Here is a 25,378-nt window from a genome sequence, read left to right as displayed (position 1 = left end):
GTTTAACATTAAAAGCGTTAAAAAGCTACTACCTGTTTCACACCGCCTTACTCTACAGTCTAAATCACCAGAGTTCACTCTGCGAGTGTATCAGTGCTCTGGGCCTGTACCGGCTGGAGCCCGTACAAACCAAACAAAGCAGAGTCTGGTGTCACAGTGTGCACCGTCTACCACCGCCCAATGTAAAGTTGTGAAGAGGAAACCACCGACTCTGGTCCATTAGTTGTGTTGGAAGCTGAGGAAGAGGATTGGAGCCCCTCCCCGTGGCTGCTAAAATATTTATCAGACTCCCTGAGAGCATGTCTGCTAATAGTTACACATGGAGCAGGAGAAAGAAGTGAGAAGGAGGAGGAGAGGGGTGGGCGCAAGGCAAGAGGAGGAGAAATTGGGGAGATGAGCGATGCTCCCTGTGAGCATGTCAGCTAATAGTCAAACATGAAGAGCGAGGAGGGAGGGGAAGAAAACTGGAGAAGAAAGACAGGGAAGTGGAGAGAGTGGTTGTTTAAACAGTTCGTGGCTGAAACCACATGGGATGGACCACGTAAAGAAGCAAAAGTACAAGAGAGAGAATGAGGCAGGCAGAGAAAACAGGCGATGGAGATTGAGAAGTAGTAATCACTCCTTTTCTTCCTCCCCTGCCATCACTTGGCCCTCCGAGCTGCATCCAGATTGATTAAAAGCCCCTCTTGTAATTGTCAGATCTTGTAGTTACCATCTTTGTGTTTGAGGAGGAGGAGGAGGAGGGGGAGGAGGAGGGAGTCGTCTGTGTGAGGAGGGTAGAAGTGAAACCCAATTTCAATCACATCAACCAGTGTAACAGTAGTCACTTCAATGGCCACCAGTCACTACCGCATCAATCAGAACTCCCACTCAGGCAAAAAAAAAAAAAATATTGTTGATGTTGTTTTTTGTCTTTACAAACAGCCGCCCAGGTAGCTCAGCTCTATCTCTGCATGCTACACACACACACACACACACACACACACACACACACACACACACACAGAGTCATTTCTCCAGTCATTAAAATGAGAAACAGCCAATGGTGTAGGAGCTGTTGAAATACCATTAAGAAATGGAGATAAATGCAGTGGATCCCGGCCTACTATGGCAACCTCACTACAGTAAATCAGACAGTGACGAATATTGCCCAGACCAGGCTGCATGCATATGAAGAACACACCAACACACAAACAGACGCACACATGGGTTTCCACACACGCACAGAAACACACACACACACACAACGCGCAAACAATCTGCAAGGCACCTTCCAACAAAAAGCTCCTTTGGTGGATTAATAAGTAATTATCCTAATTAAATATTTCCTGATCATCCATTATGATATATGGATGATGATTATGTTCGGAGATGATTAAATGATATTGTAACAGAACAGTCTGATATAATTTCAAAGAATTAATGAGTGTTTGTACAGAGGAACCGTGTGGAAATAAGGCACAAATTAAAGATTGAATTAACTTAGATTTAATCAATTTGGGACTAATTGTGAGCCTTGGTAATAGAAAACTTCTTACCACAGGTGGGGTTTTATGTTCCGTTCATTTCTTCTTCGTTCGTACGCAGGGCAATTTCAAGTCAGATGCAATCGGGTGCATTCTGGTGCCAAGTACACTTTCTGCAGGACTTTTCACCAGGCATAATTTAAGACACAGTAAATATAAAGTTGAAAAATAAATTATGCAAACCGAAATATTGTAATCCACTAAAACTTGCCATTGCAGATTGCTGTACAGTTTGCAGTGCGAGTTTATATTCTGGAATGAACCGCTGTGTCTCCAATGCACACTTTGATCCAGACGAACTCCTCTTTTTGCTGACTGAGAGATGCTGCGCAGCCCGCACAACTTTTCTTCTGATCTTTCAAAGACACATCCCCTCTTATGACCAGTTGATTGTGTTACTTAGCCTAATGTAAACCGATAAACGGGGCTAACCTTGTAGGGAGGGTCGATGCTTATTTAAAAGCTGATTGATTAACAGTTGTGATTATCGATCGCGCCATGCGGCCCCAGACAGAATTGACGGATCTGATCAGGTCAGAGGCGACGCAGACAGACGGCCCAGACACGCCAACGACAAGCGAGGAGAGGGCGAGCAGCCGGATAGACGCAGAGATAGAGTGTCACACCGATGCAGCTCCTCTTTTCAATCATGTTCTGACTTGAAGAGATTATTGAGAGTATCAACTTATTATCTGTACGGTACTTGAACCTCTTCAATACGTTTGCCCTAACCCCTATCTCCCACTCCACAGTCTAATTCACTTCTCCACACAGTTCGCAGTGCAGAGCCGAGCAGTTGCATGTGAAGGAGATAGTAAGCAGTAATATTCAATTATTGTATGCGCGGCGTCCCCGTCCCGCCCCAAATTGATTTCTTTCAGAACGGGAGGCATCGCTCAGCACTGACACACAGCCATGTTTCCCCCATCTACCACATCCCACGCAAATTACTCCTCCATCTGCTCTCACTCACTGCATCACCCATTTACCCCTCACCTCCCTTCTTCCCTCTCCTCTCCTCCTCTCTTTTCTCCTCTGCTCTTCTTCTCCTCTCCTTGTTGTTCCTTTTTTTTTTTTTTTCCTCGGGTCTCATCATCTCCTCATCTTCTCCTCTCCCTGTCAGACTGCACGGCTATCGGCGGTTGGCATAGGCCCCAGCACCCATACAGTACGTTTAATCTGTCTTTAATCTCTTCGCATTGTAATGGGAAATGGTTTTGTGTTTTACTATTTGATTGAAGCGACGAGCCCACCTCTCATCACCGTGGGACTCTGTGTTTAGGGGTGGGAGGTGTTTTCAATTTTGCTTTTGCTCAAATTGTCTTTTATCAAAGAATTCATATCAGTAATACGATTCTACATATTAACCAGGGTGTTGGTAAGTGGCCTAATAGGAAAATAGGAGAGTAGAGGGAGGGATATCAAGCCGGGGAGAAAAATGAAAACCGGTTTCTACTCAAGGAACGAAAGGAAAACGCTCTGGATTAAGTACAGATGGAATCATTGACATATTTTATTCATAATAGTATGGATCACACTACAGGAAAAAGGTTGATATATATCTTGAATGAGGATCATCTGTAAGAAGCAAGTGGCTGCATTCACCTGGGGTGGTATACCATAGTTGGGAAAGTTTTCTCCCATCATCATAAAGACCTTTACAATTGTACCTTTAATAAAGCCCCACAGAGAGGGAGTAAGTAATCAATATTTCATATCGCAGGGATTATTGTTTGTTCAGAGTCAACATAGATTCAAAACATCTACGTTCGATAGTCATGTAAAGCTAGAATTGATTTCTTCATAAAAGCAGTTAAATTTTTGATGTTGGTGTCACATTTATGCTTTTTTTTTTTCCCCCAGTGTCACATTTTTTATTCATACACACATTGTCACTCTTACAAAGATTGGACCGACGATTAATGCTGAGTGGCATTTACAGTCCGTGATGGTTAGAATCAACACACAAATCCAAACATACATATAAACACACACACAAACACAGATGTAGGTATTCAAAGACACACACACACACACACACACACACACACACACACACACACACACACACACACACACACACACACACACACACACACACACACACACACACACACAGCTTCCTTGCTCTCCTTTTCTAATTAAAGGGACCTCTCTGCCCTGGGTGTGTGTGTGATATTGACACTTAGCTCCGTACAATAAACTTTATTGGCAAGCCCTGCTTGATTACAGCACTAAACTAGAATAACAAGGAATATGGGAGGAGGGGACGTGGATTATATACTAAACAGACATTAGCTGGCTCTATTCAAATATCTGGTGCATTTTAATAGAGAGCCTTGTAAGGCCATTGCCTCCTGCAGGAACCTGCAGCAAACCCAAGTGAAAAACATACACAGCACAAGCAAAAAAAAATAAACAATGAACAGATGGAAATAATATAAAGAAAAGAGAAAAGACACATACATTGAGGAAAGAGGGAAGGGAAAGAAGGATAGATTTTCCGTCATTAATGATCTATGGAAAATACTCTGTCTATTTTCAGATATACTGTTAATGGCTGCTTGCTGTCATTAAAATCGTTGCTGTCCTGAACTCAGGTATGCGCTTATTGGCTGCTGCTTCATCTAATATTCATCTACTGGAGGTCAGTGGCAGTAATGGCATGCTTAATTTGTATACACAGATTAAGGGAGGAGACTGAGAGTTTCAAATGAGAACTGAGTTCAGCAAACACCAAATTAAAAGCATTTATGAGAATTTAAAAAATCGAAATCTCTGGATATTATTTCTTATTCTTTGACCAAATTTAAAAAAAAAAAAAAAAAAAACTGAACGCCTGCAGATTGAGCTGTGAGTTGTGTGGCTGCTTCAGGCAAATGCACACAAGCATACATGAAGAGGGAATGAGAGTCTGTCTCTTCTGGTGAAAGAGGACACCTTTTAAAGAGAAAAGACAGCAATTATTTCTCAACAATAGTGTTTGGAACAACACCTGGAGGCAGGGGCTTTTTGCATCAGCCGCTGCATCCTGGACAATAAATTACCAGCTCCTGCAAAATCAATTAGGCTCAGCTGGCAGGTGAAGCAAAAGTCTTAGTGTCTTGTTTAAGGAGCGATCCTCAAACTTATTTCCCAACTTTTTGAATTTCGCCACAAATAAGAAACGACCACATTTGCATCAGAAAACCTTCTGAGTTCAGTACATTACCAGCAATACTTCAGTGAAATTTTCTCTGCACTTCAGAAAACTGTTCATTTAAATTGATGCTACTCTCAGAAAAGAAAAAAAATATTTGATTGAAAAGACATTTTTAATTCCATACTTTGTGGGCCAACAGATCTGGGAGTGGAAATGGACCGCAGCTCTGTCCCGCAGCTTCAACACGCGCCGACCGGGCTTCTCTGCTCAGTCAGTTGAACTACAATGACCCCTACTGGCGGGAAACGGTACTGGCAGACAGCGCGCTCCTCACACAAAGAGCCTCGATATCAGAGTGAAACTTCAGCCTTTCCAACTGCTCGGGAGCTTAAAAAACAAAACGCACAATCCAAGAAGACCTGAAAAAAACAGAGTCAAAGTATTTTCCTTCTGATCTACGTTCCCTTCTTACATCTAACTTCTCAGTCTGATTCTTCTCTGGTTTTGAGTTGATTTCTTCATTTTTATTCATTCACACCAAAATTTCAAATCAGCCCCACACTTCTCTTCACATCCTCCCTTTTTTTTTTCCCCTCCTCTCTCCCGAGGCCTTGGCACCCTTGGCAGGGCCTGTCCCGCTGGGTGTCTTGGCAGAGTTGCGTGTGTGATTCCCCCACAGCGTGCCCTCTGGCTTAACAGGCTGGCACAAGGACACGGAGCAGAGTTGAGAGAGGAGGGCAGGGCAGTCAGTATCCAACCGCCGACTGATAGCTCCATATATTACAGCGAGGAAGCTGCCGCAGATGAGACGAGCAGCACACGTTAAGTTATCGGAGGCCCGTGACGACGCCTTCAGGCCTGTGGTTTCTGTGAGCGGGGCAGAAAATGTGAGATTAGGGCGACGGGCACTATACTTTGTCAGTTGCATGTGAGTCTGGAGGAGAACATTAGAGAGAGTGAGACACACGCGGCCTCACCTTGAAGAACCACTGACCCCACACACCTTTATTGCATCTCCAATTAGAGGAGAGGGAGGGAGGAAGGGAGAGTTACAAAGAGGGAGAGACGAAAAGAGTGAAAGAAAGTGGGGGAGAGATGTATTTCATAAATGTAGTTCCATAAAGAGCACTGACCCAAATGGCATTCAGTAATTCTTCCCAGTGCCAGAGGAGGTTGGATAATCAGAAACTTCATCAAGCTCACCCCTTCCTACTCTCCTTCCCTGCGTCTGCAACACCTCCTCCTGTCCCACCCTCTGCTGGAACCTCTTAAACAAAAATCCTCTGTAATAACTGCATAACATATACGGTGCATCCAGAACACGCATCAAAGAACACCCCTCTATCCCCCCCCCCTTCATCGCTTCATTTTAATTAAACAAGTTTCCTCCACTCGCCATCCGTCATCTCTTTGATCTGTTCCCATCCGTCTCACAGTGAAAGAAACAGTCTATCTCCACTTTGAGAAAGTTGTACGTGTTTGATTCTGAAGACTTCCAAGCAGCAGCAGCAGCATTGATTTAAGCAACACAAAAAAAGCATCAGAGCTTTTACAAAGGAAAAAAAAAAAAGTTAGAGAAAAACAGAAAAAAAACAGTTCCTTTGTCAAATACTGAACTATAACTACATCCCCCTCGTGGTCCGTATGGGTCTATTAATAAAAGCTGAGCAAATTCCTTTTTGAAACTGTTCAATAAATTCAAATCGTTCTTCATGACAATGTCTGTAATACATATCAAATCTGTCACTGCAGTGTTGAGATGGATATGGGAGGACAGGAATCTGAAAGAAAATAATACCATTAAAGTGTGACTCAAGCACCAAGTTGCCATCGATCCATTCGCTCTCTTTTCCAATACACTATGGACTTAACATAGACTTATACTTTCTTAAGCACAACTGGGACCGGCCCCTCCCTCTGGGGTGCAGCACTCACACAATGCTTCAAAAGAACATTTTGTTTATATGTTCAATACCAGAAACATCAATGAAATTATCCATTCATTAATTTCCTATTCAATACAAATTTAATGCAGAGCCACGGAGTAGCCAGCTCATATCCAATAAGGACATCTATCCCCAATCCTTCAGCTGGGTGCTTCACATTGTGCATGCAGACACGCATGCATGCACACGCAACATGCACACACACACACACACACACACATCAATAGGACTGTTCCTAAAACAGCTATTCCTCACAGACTGACTCAATACTGTAGAGAGGGGGAAATGAAGAAAAAGAGAGAATAAGGAGGAAGGGAGTGGACGGAGAGAGGGACTTATTTATTCTTAAGCGCGGCTGTCAAGGAGAGAATCTTGACATTGGGGTGTCGCACATCGTACCATGAGTTGAGCATGTGTGTAAAGCTGGGCATGGGCTGGAAGGAGTGAAGAAAGTAGGGAGAATAGTTCAAATAGACATTGTGCAAAAGGAGTTTCATACACCTGTAAGTATAGAAGATGGATGGATCTGATTGGATGATGCTTATCGATATGTGAGTCACAGTTTGGGTTGGTAATGAACATGATAATTATTCACCGAAGGCATCCACAGAAATAAAGTATGAGGGAAAAACAAACATAAACTGTTGCTGTTTAAATTAAACTTTAGGTTAACAAGGAAAATAATTTTCAAGGAAAAGAAACAAGTGGTGTCAGTTACAGCAACAATCTTCTTCTGCGATCTTCGTCAAAAGTCTTGACTACCATGAAAGTGCAGCACTGAATTTTTGTTAGTTGTTTAGTTTCAGTCATGATAACTCGTACATTTTGATTCTACACACTATTCTCTTCCGACGTATATGTGAAAACCTCAATCGTACTTCATGTTCTGTTCCAATAAAAATAGCAAAAATGCAAACATTTTTAATTGAAATAAAGATTCATTCAAATCATGTAAAAATCAAAGAACTGATTCACTTTAGGCTGTTTAAGTTCAGTAACTGTGTCATTTCTGAGCAACATTCTACCTCTGTTCACCACGGCACACACCGATGTTTGTGAGAGGTTCAAAAATTATAATTTGTGAGATCAATGTCAGCTCCAACCGTCCCACGCTCCGCGATATAATCTATAGCTCTCTGTTGCATGTGATTAGGAAATGCATGGAAATGCTATCAGTATTGAACATCATACAGGTAGTGAACCCTGCTGAACCAAGACTCATAACTCGGCATGATTCATATCAGATGGAGCTGTGAGCCGTGCGTGTGTGTGTGTGTGTGTTTAACATGTTGGAGCTGGCGAGGTGACACGAGAGTCGGGGTTCACAGGTCAAGTAGAGTCAAACCAGGTAGGCGATTGGCTGATCAGGTCTGAGTGTAATGACTAATCAATGGCTGAATGCATTAGCCTAATCTAATGGGCCAGGTGGGAGAGGACAACACCAGACGCATGGAACACATGATTGAGCACAACATGCAACAGCAATGCAATCAATAACACATAGAGTGGTCTAACCCCAGGAGGGGGGTCCCCACTACTGCAGCCACCAGGCATTTAGGACACACTGCGAGTGTATGCGTGTGTAAATATGTATGGATGGCTGGTTAGGGGAGGACAGAAGAGGAACCAAGCTGTATTAGTCTGATTGATTGGATTATGAGATGAAATGAGGGAAACCAACGTCTGTTGTTTCTGACCAGCACCCTCACACACACACACCTCTCGGAGTGGTTACCGTTCAGACGTGATGCGTGTTGAGAGGAAGACGCACGAATCAAAGAAAACATCAAGGAACAGGAAGAACATATGAATAATGGAGGGTTTTGAAAAGTGAAAAGGGTCAAAGATGTGTTAAGGTCACATTTGTAATCCAGAATAATATTATCTGTAAACTTTCTTATTAGCACAGCTTCCCAAACGTCTTCCTGTGGCTACAGTTCCTGAAAAAAAGGTGGAAAAACACTGATCACTTCACAAGGAGATCGCCCATGAAGAGAGAGAGAGAGAGAGAAAGAGAGAGAGAGAGAGAGAGAGAGAGAGAGAGAGAGAGAGAGAGAGAGAGAGAGAGAGAGAGAGAGCAAGAGAGATGACAAGTTAGGGACAAGAGCCAGTCAGAGCAGAGGACAGCCTGGGTCAATACTTGAAGCACATACTGCTGACACTGCACAGCTCAACACACACACACACACACACACACACACACACACACACACACACACACACACACACACACACACACACACACACACACAAGAGAGAGAGAGACATCACACCAATCCGTCAGCCAATGTCGATGTTTCAAGCTGAAGATTTGTAGTCTTCTTGTTTGTGTGAAGAAAAAACTAAAATTTCCCACACTGAACAATCTTATACTTGATAGTCTGAACAATTTTCCCAAAACTTAAATTAAAATCTTTCACAACTGATATTAGTTATTGGGAAAAACAATTAAACCAGAAGGGAATGAAAGGCCCGAGTGACGATGTGAGCGAAGAATCCTGAATAAAATCTTTAGAGTATTTTCTTTCTTGGCTTGGAATATTTGTAAATTGACAGATTTAATTGTTGTGGTGCAAGAAGTGCTGAAGTGCTGCATGAAGGTGAAATATAAGGTGCATTAAAAACTTTGGGGAAAACTTATTCATAAAATTTTTTTGTATGTTCACAAACACATTGATATTTTGGATTTTTAATTTGGAAATAATAAATTAGCAGAAAAAAATAATTTGCAAAAACTGGAAAGATTTTAATTTTAAATGATATTTTCTGTGATATTTGAATGCAAAATTGATGACGACAGCAACTGAATTGTAAACATGACTGGGAACATGTGAGCATGATCATCAAAGATGCATTGAATCAGTCTGAGTGGCTTTACAACACAAAACACATCTCGCGAGTCGTTCCACGAAAATTTAAAAGAAATTTTGAAAAAAACATACATTTTTTCCACTCTCATATTTACATACACTATTTGGTTCAGACATCCACAAACAAAATAATTATTTATAATTGGAAAATAATTATTAATTCTGGCATTGATCTCAGTTTTTAATAAAAGCGCAAATACAGATACATGAAGAAGAATCAGTCACAATGTCTGTGATGCTTTTATGTCTCACTTAAATGAGAGACTTTACATTTTCATAATTGTATTGTGTGTATGTGTGTGTGTGAGTGTGTATGTGTGTGTTTCTGGTAAAAGTCTGTGACAGGGGCCTCTCCATCTTGGAAATGAATTAGTGTGTGGTGCCTTATTGAGTGAGGTTCAGTGTTTAAGTGAAACTGATGAGAGATGTGTGAGCAGCGAGGACTGAGCTATAAGTATGTGGCTGGGGTCACAGGTTAATCCTTATCGATTCACTTCACCGTCTGCATACGGCCGCACACGGAAAGACAAGAAAGCAGAGGCCTGCTTTACCAGCAAGAACAAATGCGAGATAAAAATCACTGTCACACACACCGACACCTTCATGCAGACCTCCTTATGTGACTCAACGCTAAGCAGGGTAAGAACGAGAAAATTAAGCATCATTTAATCCCTAAATAGGAAGTTAACAGCCCCGACTTAGATCACGACCTCTTAATAATCTCGACCTCCTCAGCATCAGTGTGAGATATGATCACTGGCTTCATTTACACATGTTCATATTATCCAGAGCGCCTCAATTAAATATATATGATATAAATCTGTGGGCGACTTAATGTCCTTTCCATGTTAACACAGTGCACGTCATCAGCAAATCTACTTCTGTGTGCAAAGTGCATAAACTTGCAAAACATTTTTTTTTTTTTTTTTTCCCCCCAACGTGGTGACAGCTTTAAAGGCGACCCGCTGAAATCGCAGCGGCCCCTGACGGACCGCTCGCCCAGACAGGAGAACGGTGTGAAGAAAAACCCAAATAATACCCGATCCCAGCTGTATTTATAAACAACCTCTTTACAATCTCATCCCACAGGAGGACAGGTGAAATATTACATTAATATGAACAACTATTAATAATAACCCCCCCCCTTGCCCCCCACCTTTTACCCTATCACTCCTTCTCTCTCTCTTTCTCTCTCTCTCTCTCTCTGTCTCTCTCTCTCTCTCTAATCCTATCATGCGGGCAATAAGTGTATGCACCATGAGCACATTTAATTTCTGCGGTTGGTTTTCAGCGAGCCCAGAGGTGAGCCTTAATAAGGATCAATGGCACTTTATCTGGGACAGCACCCACTTCACAGCATGCAAATTACACAGCAACCCTTAAAAAAAGAAATGGATTTAATTAAAAAATGTAGAACCACGGGCTCTGGAAATTCAATTAAAGGATTTATGCAAAGGTTGGCTAGCTTTTTGTGTTGCAGTTCCTGCTTATATAATGAGCTTTTCATATTAAAAATCAATAGGTAATCTGGGCTAGGGGATCGGCTGCTTATGTACATTTTTGAAATCAATTTGAAAAATAGTCCATCAGCTCTGTGTCACAACAAAGAGGGGAGGGAGTGGTGTGTGTGTGTGTGTGTGTGTGTGTGGATGTGTGTGCATGTGTGTGTGTTTGTCAAAAGCAGCACTAGTGGACAGGTGAAAAAAAGGGGCGATAGGTTACATCTTCCTCCGGTCTGAGGGTCACAGGAGGGGAGCTCTGAAGCTCTGAAGCTCTCCAGGTGAGGGAGACGCAGGGTGAAGGAGGCGCCGGGGAAGAGTGGAGGGTAAGTGAGTGAGGATGCCTCTCTATCCAGCGCTCTTTCTGGCTCTTTGGCCCGGTCTGATCCCTTCCATTAGAGTGGGAGTCCCTTGGCAATCGGGGTCTAGCTGGTTCTGACCTGTGGCTCTGTGGTAATTTAGCCCAGCTCCAGCTCCGTCTCAGTCCAGACCGAGACGAGCCCGGCCGGGGAGTCGTCCTAATGGCCTCCCTGAGGTGTCTGGAGCCAGACAAGCACAGACGGTGTGGTGGAGGCTTCAAGTAATGTTTCCTCCCAAACAAATCTGAGTGTCAGAGAATGACATCTTATAAAGAGGGACATAAAAAGCCAACGTTTCCTGTGTAAAAAAAAAAAGTTAGAATCCATTAAAGTTTTAACAGCTTTACAAAAATTTCATTTTTTTAAAGTTTGCAGAAAAATAACTTTCACTATTTTATAACTTCCTCTATTTTGACAGGGATATTGTTCATGCCTCCTTCACACTCATGTTGTATAACCGTACGCAGGCACGAGGGGTGAATGACTGACTGCATACAGTAGCAGACTGTCAGCATTTGATTGGTTCTTTATTGATCCAGACACGCTTTCCATCACATCAACTCATCCACAATAAACCATTTACACAGTTTCCCTGTGCAATGGACCGCATAACCAGGCCTCGGGCCATCTATGTTCACCCACTGTGTGTGTTCACTGTGTGTGTTTGTGTCGGTGTGTGCGTGCTCGGCATGTGTGTGTTTTCTTTAATGAAATGGTATCTCCGTGGACAATAATCCCAGTAACAGGATTGGGCAGGAACACACATGTCAATACAGCCAAATGGGATTGTACGCTTTTATCCATCCCCGCACCAACACATCTTTCTCTCCTCCTGTCTGCGTCTCTCTCCCTCAGTATCTCTCGCTCCTCCACGTAGCGCAGCGGCACAGCAGGAAATGTCTAGCAGGGGTATCGCGCTGATTGTATCTACTTACTCAGAAATGATCTAAAACGTGGCCTCTGAAGGAAATCTGTGAATCATCAATGAAGCTCACTCTGAGTGTCTGAACTTCGTAGCAGTTGGTTTTAATATGTAATGTTCTTTCTACGCCACCGAGGAGAAACCGACGGTGTTTCCAGTCAGGCTGGAGCTGACCCCCCCTCCTGTGAAGCTCCTAATCATCCAAGAGGGCTCTATTACAACGGCCTGGCAGCTCATCTAACCCTGCAGAGGAGAAGGGGGGCGGCAGGGGGCTGCTGGGGAAGATTGGGACCTCTGCTCTTCTTTCTTTCCACTTGGTTGAGCAGCACACACACACACACACACACACAGGTTGCCTTGGTGTTCGCCGGAGCTGCCGCATCTGTGAGCTACAGCAGATAAGAGATAGAGCACCTGACCTTATGTCTGTCTGCAGGAGAGAGACTGGCACCAAAGAACAGGGGCTCACGTAACACCAGCCAACCATTTCACTACGCATCTATGGTATGGTAATGCTGATGTCTCTCTCACAGTAGCTGTTTAACCCCGAAGATGCAGCGGCTGAGATCCTGGTCACTGGAGGTCCCATGTCTCCCGCACTGTGAACAACAGTTTGACGAAAGCGGCCTTGTCTGGTGGTGCCTGGTCAAAAGTTCAGCCTGTGCATATGTAAAAAGGTGGCCATGTGCCCGAGGCAGGATCCTGGGTAAAATAATCATGCTAAAACGCTAAGAAGCATGGGACCAGGCGGCAGCGCTGATGAAACTGGCCCCTGGGGGAACTGGAGTGTCTGATTGGACCAGCAGAGCCTCTCACGCCGGTGCCCACAACACCCCCCCTCCCTCCCCTCTCCATCCATAACGGCGGATGATGGTGTAGTGGAGCCGCTGCCCACACCGGTCTCCTTCCAGCTCCACGCTGTCTGCGCCTATAGTTAAGGTATAGACCTGATGTGTATAGGCCGAGCCCAGCTGCTCGGAGCCTGAGGGTACGCCAATCTTGGGGGAGCAATCTGTCAGTCAACAAAATGTCACAGGGTCAGCAATGCAGCAAGACAGTACGGTGACAACTTCACAAAGGTTAAAGCCCAACTAATAACCATCAGTGGTATTCATTACATGTAACCACCCAGCACCTTTTACAACACATACATGATCTAGAAATGCCACATACACGCCGAGATCTGCGTCGATCAAACTGCCACTGACAAATTGGAGAACTCTGATAACGGCTGTTTTTGACTTTCTTAGGTCGTTTTCTTTCTTCTTCTTTTTTTCCCCCTGTCTTGCACCCTCTCTCACACACACACACACCACTGCAGGCCAGATCATTCAGCGATGATAATCGTACCAAAGGACACAGGGAAAACTCCCACTCTAAACACGCTGAATTAAAGAAACAGGAGTTACAGGCATGGGTGCACAATCTCTGATAAGTAGATCAAGGCACAGGGAGGGGAACATGATGTTAGTGAGAGATAGTTTGGCTGATTAAAATGTCATGGCTCTTTATAGATGTCTTTCTCAACTCAGCAAAATGGAATCAGCTCTGTACATCAATAGCGGAGTGGGCTGTGCTCACTGCTCATCGTGAAGTTTCTTTCCCTTAAGTTCACATGGAACACAGAATTCAAAAGACGAAAAAAAATATTTTGATAACACGAGCAAAATCAAAAAAAAAAAATCAAAAGATAAAAGTGAAAATTAAAACCGATACGAAAAGAAGAGGATCGAATGTGATTAGTAAAGGAGAAAGGAGTCGACTTGCTGAGTGCCTGTCCTGACAAGGCACTTCACTGCCTTCTCCACAACAATGAAATTAAAGATTTAGGACCACGTGGAGCTCCAGGTGTTCCAGTCGTCTGGATACTGTGCACTCGTGTGTGTGTGTGTGTGTGTGTGTGTGTCCGTGTGTGTCTGTTCGCATATCACAACCGTATATCACTTCACCTGTACTCCTATAAATCAAACCTGTGTTTTAAATGAGAGGCTGGTTATTTGCGCAAGAACACACATGGGGGCTCTGTGATTGTTTTTTGGAGTCGACATTCTGCTTATGTTTGCATCCCAGAACAATCTCCATGGATCCCGCAAGCGTACGCAAGCAATTAAAGCGATACCATCTTCATATCCCTGCAACCAATAACTGAAATAATATCACTGTTTTATTAAGCCCTTAATGTGGGGGCAGAAGGAGTGAGGAGTGGGATTTTAAAGAGGATACACTTTCAGGGGCCTTATCAACCCCAGATTTAAATAAGAGCAAATGCTCAGCTTAAGGGTGTGTCTGTGTATCTGTGTGTGTGTGCGTGTCTGCGCGAAAGCCTGGGTGTCTGTGTGTGGCCTTTATCAGACATGAGTTTTAGCTAATCGCTGTGTCAGCACACCCGAATTTAATTACTCGCTCTACCTTTGTCCTTTAATATTTACTAACATCTACACTACGTTTAATTAACAACGTGGAGGAAAACCACTGCCCCGCTCCCGAGGAGGAGCCGCTCTGCTAATTGCATCCGCGCGCAGGCGTCCCGAAAAAAACACCAGCACCCTTCCCGCAGACAGCCAAAAAACACAGCAGCGTCGCCCACTCTCGGGTGCATTTTAAAACATGTGATTAAAAAGCATGTTTTACAACCAAGCTTAAAGTGGCGCAGGCCAAACCTAAAGAATGCAACAAGACAGCATGACGTTGTAAAAAAACATAAAAAGAGAGCGAGAGAGAGAGAGAGAATGAGCAAAAAAAAAAAAGAGTCAAACTGAGGAAATGTTCAGCTTGGCATTTTGTGAAAGGTGCTGAGGAGCAGATCCTCTCATCTCTCATGCTATGTCAAAAGCCGGAGAGACAAATGACGGCCTGAGGCCTCGCATCTGTCAGACATGATGGATCAGAACAACGCTTCACTAAAACTCCACCGTGCTGCCTTTCAACACATCACATTTTCACTTCAGTGCAAACACTAAATTGATAAAGTATGAAGAATTGCTAATGGAAAGATGTAATAGTCAAACTAAAGCATATATTAGGAGGCTATGGAGCCTAAAGGGCAGAATGCTGCTATCCATTGAAAAGTCTTTGAGAGCACAGGACGCAGTGGAGACCCAGATAAATCACAGAGCTGGATTTTATCGTTCATATCCAAAGCGTGTGAGGACGTTAACCTCAGGCACCTTACATCACCTCATAAGTACATACACATGCTAGGGACACTCTGTCACACATACTTATAAATCTTGACGTACTTACTAACATCGGGACGCATCCTCGCTCACTCACAACATCTGACACTGCGAGCTCCACGACTGGGGTTATTACCTTCCTACCTAATCAGTCAGTGATATTTCATCTTATGGTCTAACCAGATGAAACTGAATGAAATGAACGCAGCGTCTCCACAATGACATTGTGGTAACAGTCTTAGCAAAAGTAGAACTAAAATACTTTACTTTCTCCCTCGTAGCTGAACACTGTTCAGGTTATAGATAAATATCTTTGCAAACCAAGACTGCGTCAGTCCTTCACATGTGTATTTCAAATATCTGGTAATAATTCCTCCTGATGGAGACAGGGTGTATGGTAAAGCTCTGTTTGAAGGAGAGCTCATTATTTTAGTACTTGGAGTACTTGCAGCATAAGAGTAAGGACTGGAAATAGGCAAAGCATTTACGGTAACCTAATAGTTGCAGCACAGTGGATCTGGACTAGCGTGGTCAGGAGATAGGAGAACAGTCTCCCAGAGTTAAATAAACAGTGGCAGGAGGAAGAGGAAGACAAACCACAGAATATCTCTCTATCTGTGAAATCCAGACTCTCTCTCTAAGCCTGCTGCAGATCAACCCCTCTCCATCCTTTTCCTGTCCTCTCTCCGAGGACCGAGCCAAGACAAATATATAGGCTCGGTTACAGCGTCGGAGTCCAAGAAGAAGAAGAAGACGACGACAGTGACATTGCGTCGAAATCTTAGACTTTCTAAGTGACTCCACTCATGGAATAAAAATTCAAACATGATCAAATGTCAACCAATTTCTTTCTGATGAAGACGAACACGATCTGTGAAGTTGTGGCAGGCGGTTTGCGCACTTTACGGGGTGGAATAACACTTTTCTCATTCACGCTTTCTCCCTTACCATAGACTTGGTGAAAGGTCTGGCCAGCGTGAAGAGAAAAGTCATCAGCCACCAGCTCCGGTGAATGGAGGTGTACATCATGTTGCCGGGATGCAGTGCGTTGGAGGTGACTCCGTACGGCGAGAGGCGGCGGTGGAGCTCGTTGCTGAAGAGGACATTGCACAGTTTGGCCCGGTTGTACGCCAGCATGGACCAGTAGTCCTTCTTTGAGGGAGACAGCAGGGCCAGGTCCATTTTGCCACATGAGTCCAACAGATCCGTGAACCTGAAACACAGTTCACATTGGGAGTTGTTGGGACGGGGTCTGTGTGGAAGCGGCGGCTCGCATGCAGGCAGATGTGGAGTGCCGGATGCATACAAATCAAAGACGTGACATGATGTTCTTTAATTGCCTGCGACAGAGCTGTTAAACTCCAGATGTTTGACAAGGCCCCTTAAACATTACACTACTCGTGTTATTATGCAGTCACACAATAACGCCACAACACATGGACACAAAAACTACAATCCGTGCACGAGTGGGAGGAAAGGGATAGGCTCCAAACCAGCGGAACACATCCTACATATTAATCCAGTCATTAGAAAACAACCAATCAAAATGTCACCTGGCTTCCTTGTTGTGATTTTACAAGCTCGCGGCCGATTGTTTACTGTCGCCTTCCGGAACATCCCTGCTTGGCTAAATTACAACATCTGCAGGCTTTTCATTTCATGTACTGCAACTTCAAAACTACTTTGGAAAGTAAAACAAATGTTTCTGAAATATTGTTTACACTGGTAAAACTCAATAAGGTTTTGCTGTATTTTTGAATTTGCGCAATAAACTGCAAGATTATAAATATATAGAGATATATAAAATGTGCTTTTTGATTGACTAACACTAAAAGTACAGTGCCAAATCTGGAGCTCGGATACATTAAAGGTAATTTTATTAAGGATATTATCTCCCTTTGTTTGGCCAGATCTGATCCTGTGCTTGAGGGAAGTAAACCTGCATTGGGTCATTTCCACTGTAAGCCCCTGTGGTGGAAACTGATAAAGTGTCCAGCCATTACCAGTGTGTCCGTCTCTCCTATTTCTGTCGCTTATAGGTCAATGCTTTGGCCGTGGACAAGGGGTTTAGGGAATACAATATGCTGCCAGGTCAGGGGTCACGCGTTTCTTGTGAGGCGAGGCTAAGTGAATAAACGGGAATCAGCGGAAAAACTGAAAATAACACAAGCAAAAAAGGGAGGGACTTCAGAAGATGTAATATAGGTCTGGAATGAGGTGGACAGAATGGAAGATGTAATATGAGATATTGTCTATTTTAGCTCCATTTTGCCCTGCTTCTGGTCTGTGCTGGAGTGTAACTGACTCTCTCTGGTCCTGCTTTAGCCCTCTTTGAAGGGGTTAAATCTACTGCTGATTGGATAAAAGGAAAGGTGAGTCTGTGCTTGGGGGGGGGGATGGAAAAGGGGTTGTAGGGCAAAGAGTAAGGGAGATTACCCGAACGTTTTAATACAATATGTATAAAGCATATATTGCCTGTTTCAGTGGCACCCGGACAGTTTCTACACTACCAAAACTTGCTCGAATCCCCTGTTCTGGCTACGTAAGCAAGTCTTCAATCAAAAGCCGTCAATACCTCCTCCATGACTTCATTCTTTCAATAAGCTTTTCCCTAGTTTCTGCTCCTCTTGTTTTTTTTCCCCCCAACAGCTTGTAATAGCAGTGTGACCCCAAGTGAATCTGAGTGTCAAACCATCCCCTCCGCTGCTCCCGTCCGCTCATGCATGACGGTCTGTATAACATAACTCATATGAGAGGGAGCCTGTAATGCTGCTGCTGCTGCTTGATCTGCTAGAATAACTCTGCGTATGTTCCCTTGTTTCAGGTCACTCCGCCGAGCTCCAATCAATCACTTCTTGGCCGTCTGACTGACTGAAGCCGGGATCAATGCTGCACACAGACACCGACTGACTCCGAAACACACGGCTTAAGGCTCGGGCTCACAGATCACCGCGAGACATCGTCTTGATTGTCTATCGTATGGAAGCAAAAAAAAAAAAAAAAAAAAAAAAAAAAAAGCGCAGGCCTGTGGAGCGAAGTTGCTTAGCGAAAAGACGGACTTCAAGAACAATAGAGGGCAAGAGGAGGGAAAAGGAGAGAAAAGGGGCTGAGTCAGGGGGTCAGACAGAAAGGAGCGGATACTTGATCAAAGTAAATTTTAGCTGATAAGTCCATCCATCATGCTGATGATACGGTTAATTCATAGTGACAGCATGTGGAATGAAATGAGTTTCAGTGAGTGAGGCTGTCATGTTTGACAATACGCAATAAGTCGAATCTGTCAATTTGTGGTGAAAACTAGTCAGTGTGGCGGCCACAGCGGCATGACTGGAGTTGAAGGGCTGTAAAGTAGCAGTTTGGGGAGATTACTCCTCAGATTCTATCGATTTGACTTTGATATAGCACAAGTGAAAGTTGGAAATACAGATCGAAACAGCAATGTGGTGATCACAATCGGCACGGCTGGTTTTCCATTATAGCAACCTGTGTGGAACAGGTAGGGCATACGGCCGTACGGCTGCAGGAAAAGATTCAGGCTGGTTTGATTAACCTTTAATTTTTCTAATCTATTACTGTTGAGTCTGGCAATATTCCAGAGCAGATTTACTTGAAAGAGACTTTTTTTTTTAATAATTAAAAAAAAGCATAACTGAGACACAAAACTAATCTGTCCGTCTCATTTCTTCACGTTTACCTGTGGGACTCGGAGGACACCACCACCACACGGGCCGGAGCTGAGCGGCGGAGCACGTCCTGAAGGCACTGCACTAACAGGAAGTGACCCAGATGGCAGATCTGGAAGGTGGACTCCAGGCCGTCCTCAGTCAGGCTCCAGGGCTGAGTGCACACTCCTGCATTGCACACCAGGATGTGGAGGAGTCTGTGAGAGCAGAAGAGGAGACAATACAACAAGGTTAATTGGTTATGAAGAACTGAAAAACACTGCAAAAAAAAATTTAAAACAAGGACTTTCAAACACCCTTAGGCTGAAGAAGATATAAAAAGAGATAAGGAAAATAAACAAAAAGAGGGTAAAATGGTGAGAAGTCAAGCAGCACGAGAGGAAACAGGGTGTCGTGTTGCAGAGTGTGGTCGGCTCCGGAGGTCTACAGAGACGGGGCATCAGTAATGCTGATATGATGCAGACGTTTTCCACTGCAGCTCCCCACGGCTACACAGGTACTGTAGATACTGAATACAGTTGGCTGGAGTCCAACAGCAACAACACACTGGAAAGCAATCGCCAGCGTTTCAACACACAGAGGGCGGCGGAAGTAACGACGCTGATGATACAGGGTTTGTGTGACTGCTCGGCGTCACCAAACCCACCAACACGCTGACTTAGAAAAGCCGAGCGGAGGAGAGCAGATCAGACACACACACATACACACATACATGCCTTGACATGAAAAAGCAACTGATTTTATTCATGGACCAGTAAAAAAAAAAAAAAAAAAAAAAAAAGCACATGCCTTTAGTGCATGCAGACATGCAAAGCCTTTCCATTCTCCCAGACTCTGTGTGGGTGAGTGAGTAACACTCCCTACTCGCATGGCGGGGAATGGAGATTGCAGGATTGGTCAGGGCAGGGAGAGATCCTTGTCGGTGACAGCGTCGCTCCAGCGAGCTCAAAGCCACAGTAACACAGCCGAACAATCCAAACACACCCCACCAATTTTTAATTTCTTCCATTAGAATTAATTATGAGGCCGAAGGCAATTTGTGTACCCTGTGTTTAAGACTGCCTACTGGATTAATTAAAAACTGGATGCTGGAAAATTAATGTGTGAATTGTTATGCCTTGCTATAATGAGCCATCCCATGCTATTACATAGTAGTGTACTGTACGATCACCTTCAGGCCTCTGAACACACAAGGTTCATTAAAGAGCACAAACCTAGGCACAAGTCAACTTAAAGAATGCAGACCTCAGCATATTATCTACAGAGCAAACAGCAGCAGCGAGATATTTAAATTTTCAGCCAAAATACAACAAGATGAGGAACTCTAACCTAATGACTTGAAGAGGAAACACATCTGTAAATCAACCACCTACGTATACTTACACTCAAACCTGATAAAACAAGATAGAAGAGTAGAAACTGCTATGAGGTCAATTTTCCCTTAGAAACTGCTCTCCGCTTAAAAGAAAGCATCACGTTGGTTGTTTTTGGCCCAGCGTTTCCCTGTCTAATAGAGTGTGAAGTACAGTTACACTGTGCAACACAAGGCTTGGCTCTGTCCCCAACGTACTGGCAAGGGGCTTCACAAAAACACGGCAGCCTTGAACCCCTGACCGAACTTTCCAACCTTTGGCTGCAGCTGTTATTTTAAAGTAACCCTCATGTCAGTCACGTCTCTTAAGATTTAAACGTGGTGACCTTACACAGCGGAGACAGAGTAAATAAGTGTAAAAAAAATAAATAAATAAGATTTAAAAACAGAATCTGTGCATCACTCACAAAGCAAATCACAAATTTGTGATCGAAAACTCACATAACCAACTTTTCTCCGGCCAGAAGGCCGATTTTTTTTTTTTTTTTTCCCCACGCAGCTCAGATGAGCCTCAGGTGAGTCTGCTTGTAATGTAAAAGGCCTGTTAATTCAACTGCCCACCAGTTAGTCCCTCTCTCATAAGCGCAGGTCTAATGAATGTCTTTAATAGGCCTATTGCCGCCGACCACAGTCCCTTTCTCCACATTAAGACCTCACACAACACGGTGTGCACTGTGCAATCTCAGCGCTGGTCAAACGAGGGTGTTAACTACCAAACGGGGAGACATCAGTTTATATATTTACTTTAAATAACCCCCCTGGGTATGACCCCTGACCTCCATGATAATATGGGCCAGCAGGAAGAGATTGCCTGTGCAAGCTGGGTTTAGATTACTGGTCGTTAACACTGCACTTTATTGGCAACAGGGAAACTGGAACGGACAACACGTATATGGATATGCTATCAAAACTCATCCTGACCCATATTTAAACTCCTGAAAACTATCAGAGTAGCAATCGGACAGTGGCTGTCACACAAGGGTGACGAAAAGACGGCAGATTAATGTGATTCAGCTACATTCGCTCGAGATTCAACTGAACTGTGCAAAACCAAAACAGGATAAATGCAGCAGGAAAAAAAAAAAAATCCTGGGTGAAAACAAATTGCACGTGTTAATTATGGACTGTTCAGTAGAAATTGTATTAGGCCCTTCTGTCAGCGCTGTCCTCCATCAATTACATCCCAATGAAATTGCACTGCATTCAACAATATCAATATCCAGGTAATTTCATTTCAAAGGACAGGCAATTAAAGCAGAATCGGGGTCAATGGAACACAAAGCAGCGTGAAAGCCACTGACTAAAGCACTTAAAAGCAAGGGAGTGAGAAACGAGAGAAGGAAAAGAAAAAGACTCTGATTACATTTCACCTGTCAATGACACGCTACAGGAGCATTATTGTGCACGCGTGTGTCTGTTTGCACATGTAAACACGCAGGTCTGTGTATGTGTGTGTGCACGTGTGCGCCGTCTGTGTGTGTGTGTGTGTACATACATGTAGGCATTGTGTTTGTGGCTCCTGTGTGTGTTATGCCTGAAGACATACGTGCAGTAATAGAGTGGTGGTAGACTCAGACAGCTGCCCAGTGCCATTCACAGCTCAGAGCTCCCAGCCTCCACTCTGCTCTGTTCGCCTTCTGATGAGAATTAATGTACTCTGACGTCCCCTGGGAGTCCCCCACTCCCCCCCAACAGCACGGCTAATGAAGAAATACAACCTTGCCAAAATACTGAGGTGGAGAAAGAGCGACACAGACAGAGAGAGAGACTGAGAGACGACACAAGAGAGGGAGGGAAAAAAAAAGGAGGGAGAAACTAAAGCAGATAAACAATTTGTAAAAGCAGATTATGTAGAAAGAAATCGGTAAAGTAGGAAAGGATTTCTTGGGACAGTGGAGGTAAAGGGAGGCCGATATACTTCAGTACAGCAGGGAGCGACGTATTTAAGAGTTGAGAAGGAATCGTAGGACGCAGAGTGAGGGAAGCCACTGTGAGGTTTGGCAGTGACCCAAGACACGTGTCCTGGATGGCCATACCCTGCCCCAGGGCTGCTACAGGCAATGACTGCCCTGCCTCTCCCCAAGGGGCTCCCTTGACACCATCGCCCCCCAACATACACACACAAACACACAACCAACCCCCTGCCTTGAGACCTGCGGGCGGATGAGCAGTATGGATGACAGAATTCATGACCCTAAAATAGAAACGGTACGACCGACCACGGGACAGAAGACACATGCTGCAAAAGCTGACCGCCACAAAATAAGCAGCATAAAGTGGAACCAATGACAAGCAAACTGCCACAAATACAAACACTTAATCCCTGGGACCTTGTCCATATGCTGTCAATCACTGACATTTCCTATGTTCATTAAGTGTGGCGTAACAGCAGTGATGGATACCACAACTGGTCCTTCATAAAAAAATTAAATAGAAAAAAAAAAAAAAGCCCTCGTCGTTTAAAAGATATCTGCATCCTAAGTACTGTAAATCTTGCTCCTGTACAGAAAAAAACCTGGCAGTTCAAAATAAGATGAACAACTTAATGGTTGCCCTGAACAACTCAGAGACAGTGTCATGATTTGTTAGCCGGGCATGCTGCCACACATTTGACTAATAAACCTTTCTGAGACGAGCTCAGCTCCAGTTTTTCAGTGGCAGAGCCTCTTTTCAGCCAATGCACCTGAATATACAGGAGATATACACACTACTGGAAGTTTAACATTACATGCAAACAATTCTTTGTTTTTGGTTGTATTTTCTAGCTGAAAACAGAATGAACTCTCACAACCTTCAAATATAACAGAGGGCAATTTTTTTCTGTTGTCCCTCAGAAATGTGTACTTAAAATATATATGATTACCAAAATGGAGAGGCAAATAAATGTGATACTTACAGTTTCTTGGCCTTGAAGGACTCTGCGAACTCTCTGACGCTGCGAAGAGAGGCCAGGTTACACATCATGGCCTCGACTCGGGCTTTGTGCTGTCGGGAAACAAAACACACAAAAGAATGAGTGTGATCTCAAACAGCGGCAGCATCGAGACCCCAACATTATTCACACTCTTTGATGACTTATTCATCTGTAATTATTGCGTTATATAATTATTCAGTCAAGATAATGGAACCTAGGCTGAAAAGTGGAAAATTAGCCTTGGGATAACAGTATAACATCTACTGTTATTGTATGTTTGTTGGCGATGTAAAAGAACCTCTTTTCTGGTTTCGTCATGAAAAGAATAGTAAAAGTTATTTGAAAAGATCACTGGTCCCTGTCATGGTCGGACCTAAAGACTCACAAGGAACTCTGCGGGTTGTGCCTGTGTGTTCTTGAGTGTGTGTATGTGTGTGGAGTGGCTCATCTTGCGCCATATGTTGGGAGACAGGGTGACGATGGGACAGGAAGGGAGAAAGATAGATGACTTCAGAAGTGAATGCATAGCTGCATTTACACACTGCAGAAGACGAGCTAAATATTCATCATCGTCTCCATCCCAGCTGGAGGGCAAAGGCCTCGGCAGAGACATGTGCAGGTCTGAACGAGCATATATCTCCTAAAAACTATATATCAATGGTCACTTAGTGTCTTGCCATATAGTTTGTCTTTTACTGCCTTTTCCATTTCTCTCCTTTCTCTTTGTCTTTATCAGAGCGGGCCCCAAACAGACAAGCTTGGCTGAGTCCTTCTACAACATGTGAGCTCACATGGGACCTCGGCATATGTTAGCACAGGCGCGTGCAGCATGAACTGAGACGGAGCTCTCCGGATCCGGGGAGCTGCGCATCCCTCCTGCTCTGGTCTCCGGGTTCAGCGGCACCAGGTATTCCTGAGAGCTGGCAGTCGCGTTCGTCCTGCCCACCGTCCCCGAGGAACACTGTCAGCTCACATTACGCCCCGGAAAAAGCGTTGGGCTCCGCATCCGCCGCCGCCGCCACTATCGCTGCTGCTGCTGCTTCCCTGTCAGCCTTTTCCACTGATCTGATCTCCCGTCTGCGGGCGTCATATGGGAATGCCTTTCCTCTGCGTCTGTCTCCGCAGAGCTAAGTATACATGACACTCGCAGCAAGGACGCTCCATGGAGCAGTGAGCACAAAGAAAACAAGAAAGGGTTAAGAGCACCTTCTGATGGAAATGTGATTCTTCAGGCATTTTACAGACACCTTAACTGCCCTGGGGTGTATTTATACATGCATACACAGGCACACGCACGCCCACACACGCACACAACAAATTCAATGTTGTGACTCAAGGGTAAAACCACGCTATCACACCATTATCTATGCCTGAATTATTCTCTTGATGCCACTCTATACCATTATATGGATGCTATTACAGAGCATTAAAGGTCTGATTATGGCTATTATAGATATGATTATAGGGTACCTGCTTATATGATCTGCACACAGCAGTAATCACAGGTGAGAGGAGACAACTGTCTAATTTAATGACTTGTATGTGCAATATGCATTTATGCTCCTTGTCACTTTCACACACAGAAATGCAGGTAAAGTGAAAAGAAATATTTGGTTAACTCATATTCATACAAGTGTAAAAGACAGATTTGGGAGAGGATAAAAAAAAAAAAAAAAACATGATGGGAAAACTTCATGGTCTGGAAGATCTGGATGTGCGAGTGTGTGAGGAAACCGAGGCATTACTCCTGAGCAAGGTCAGAGCAGGCAAGCAGTGCGATAATTAAGAGGTCACTATAAGGCCTCCTCAACAGGATAGCTCTCTATGTGTGTATGACCAGCAGAGAAGATGAGAGCAGGTGTCAGCTTGACGGAACACATATCCTCTTCTCTGGAGACAAGGAGGTAAAGGGAAGGAGAGATGGAGTAATGGGAGACCAGAGGGAGGATGGAGGGGGGGGGGGGGGGGG

At 44.0% G+C, this 25,378-nt stretch overlaps 1 protein-coding gene across 1 annotated transcript in view; it reads right to left on the bottom strand.

Moving 5' to 3' along the window:
* Positions 1-25,378, bottom strand: part of wwox (WW domain containing oxidoreductase) — a 121,896-nt gene that overhangs the window by 61,569 nt on the left and 34,949 nt on the right. The window contains exons 6-8 of the mRNA XM_030095586.1: positions 23,392-23,480; positions 19,135-19,320; positions 16,389-16,653 (exon numbers count right to left, since the gene is read on the bottom strand). Of these exons, the coding sequence (XP_029951446.1) occupies positions 16,389-16,653; positions 19,135-19,320; positions 23,392-23,480 (540 nt within the window). The remainder of the gene's footprint in view (positions 1-16,388; positions 16,654-19,134; positions 19,321-23,391; positions 23,481-25,378) is intronic.

The sequence above is a fragment of the Salarias fasciatus genome, chromosome 7, assembly GCF_902148845.1.
Source record: "Salarias fasciatus chromosome 7, fSalaFa1.1, whole genome shotgun sequence".
Taxonomy (NCBI): Eukaryota; Metazoa; Chordata; class Actinopteri; order Blenniiformes; family Blenniidae; genus Salarias; species Salarias fasciatus.
The sequence above is the reverse complement of the archived record's forward strand: the minus strand, read 5'-3'. Positions and strand labels throughout refer to the sequence as shown.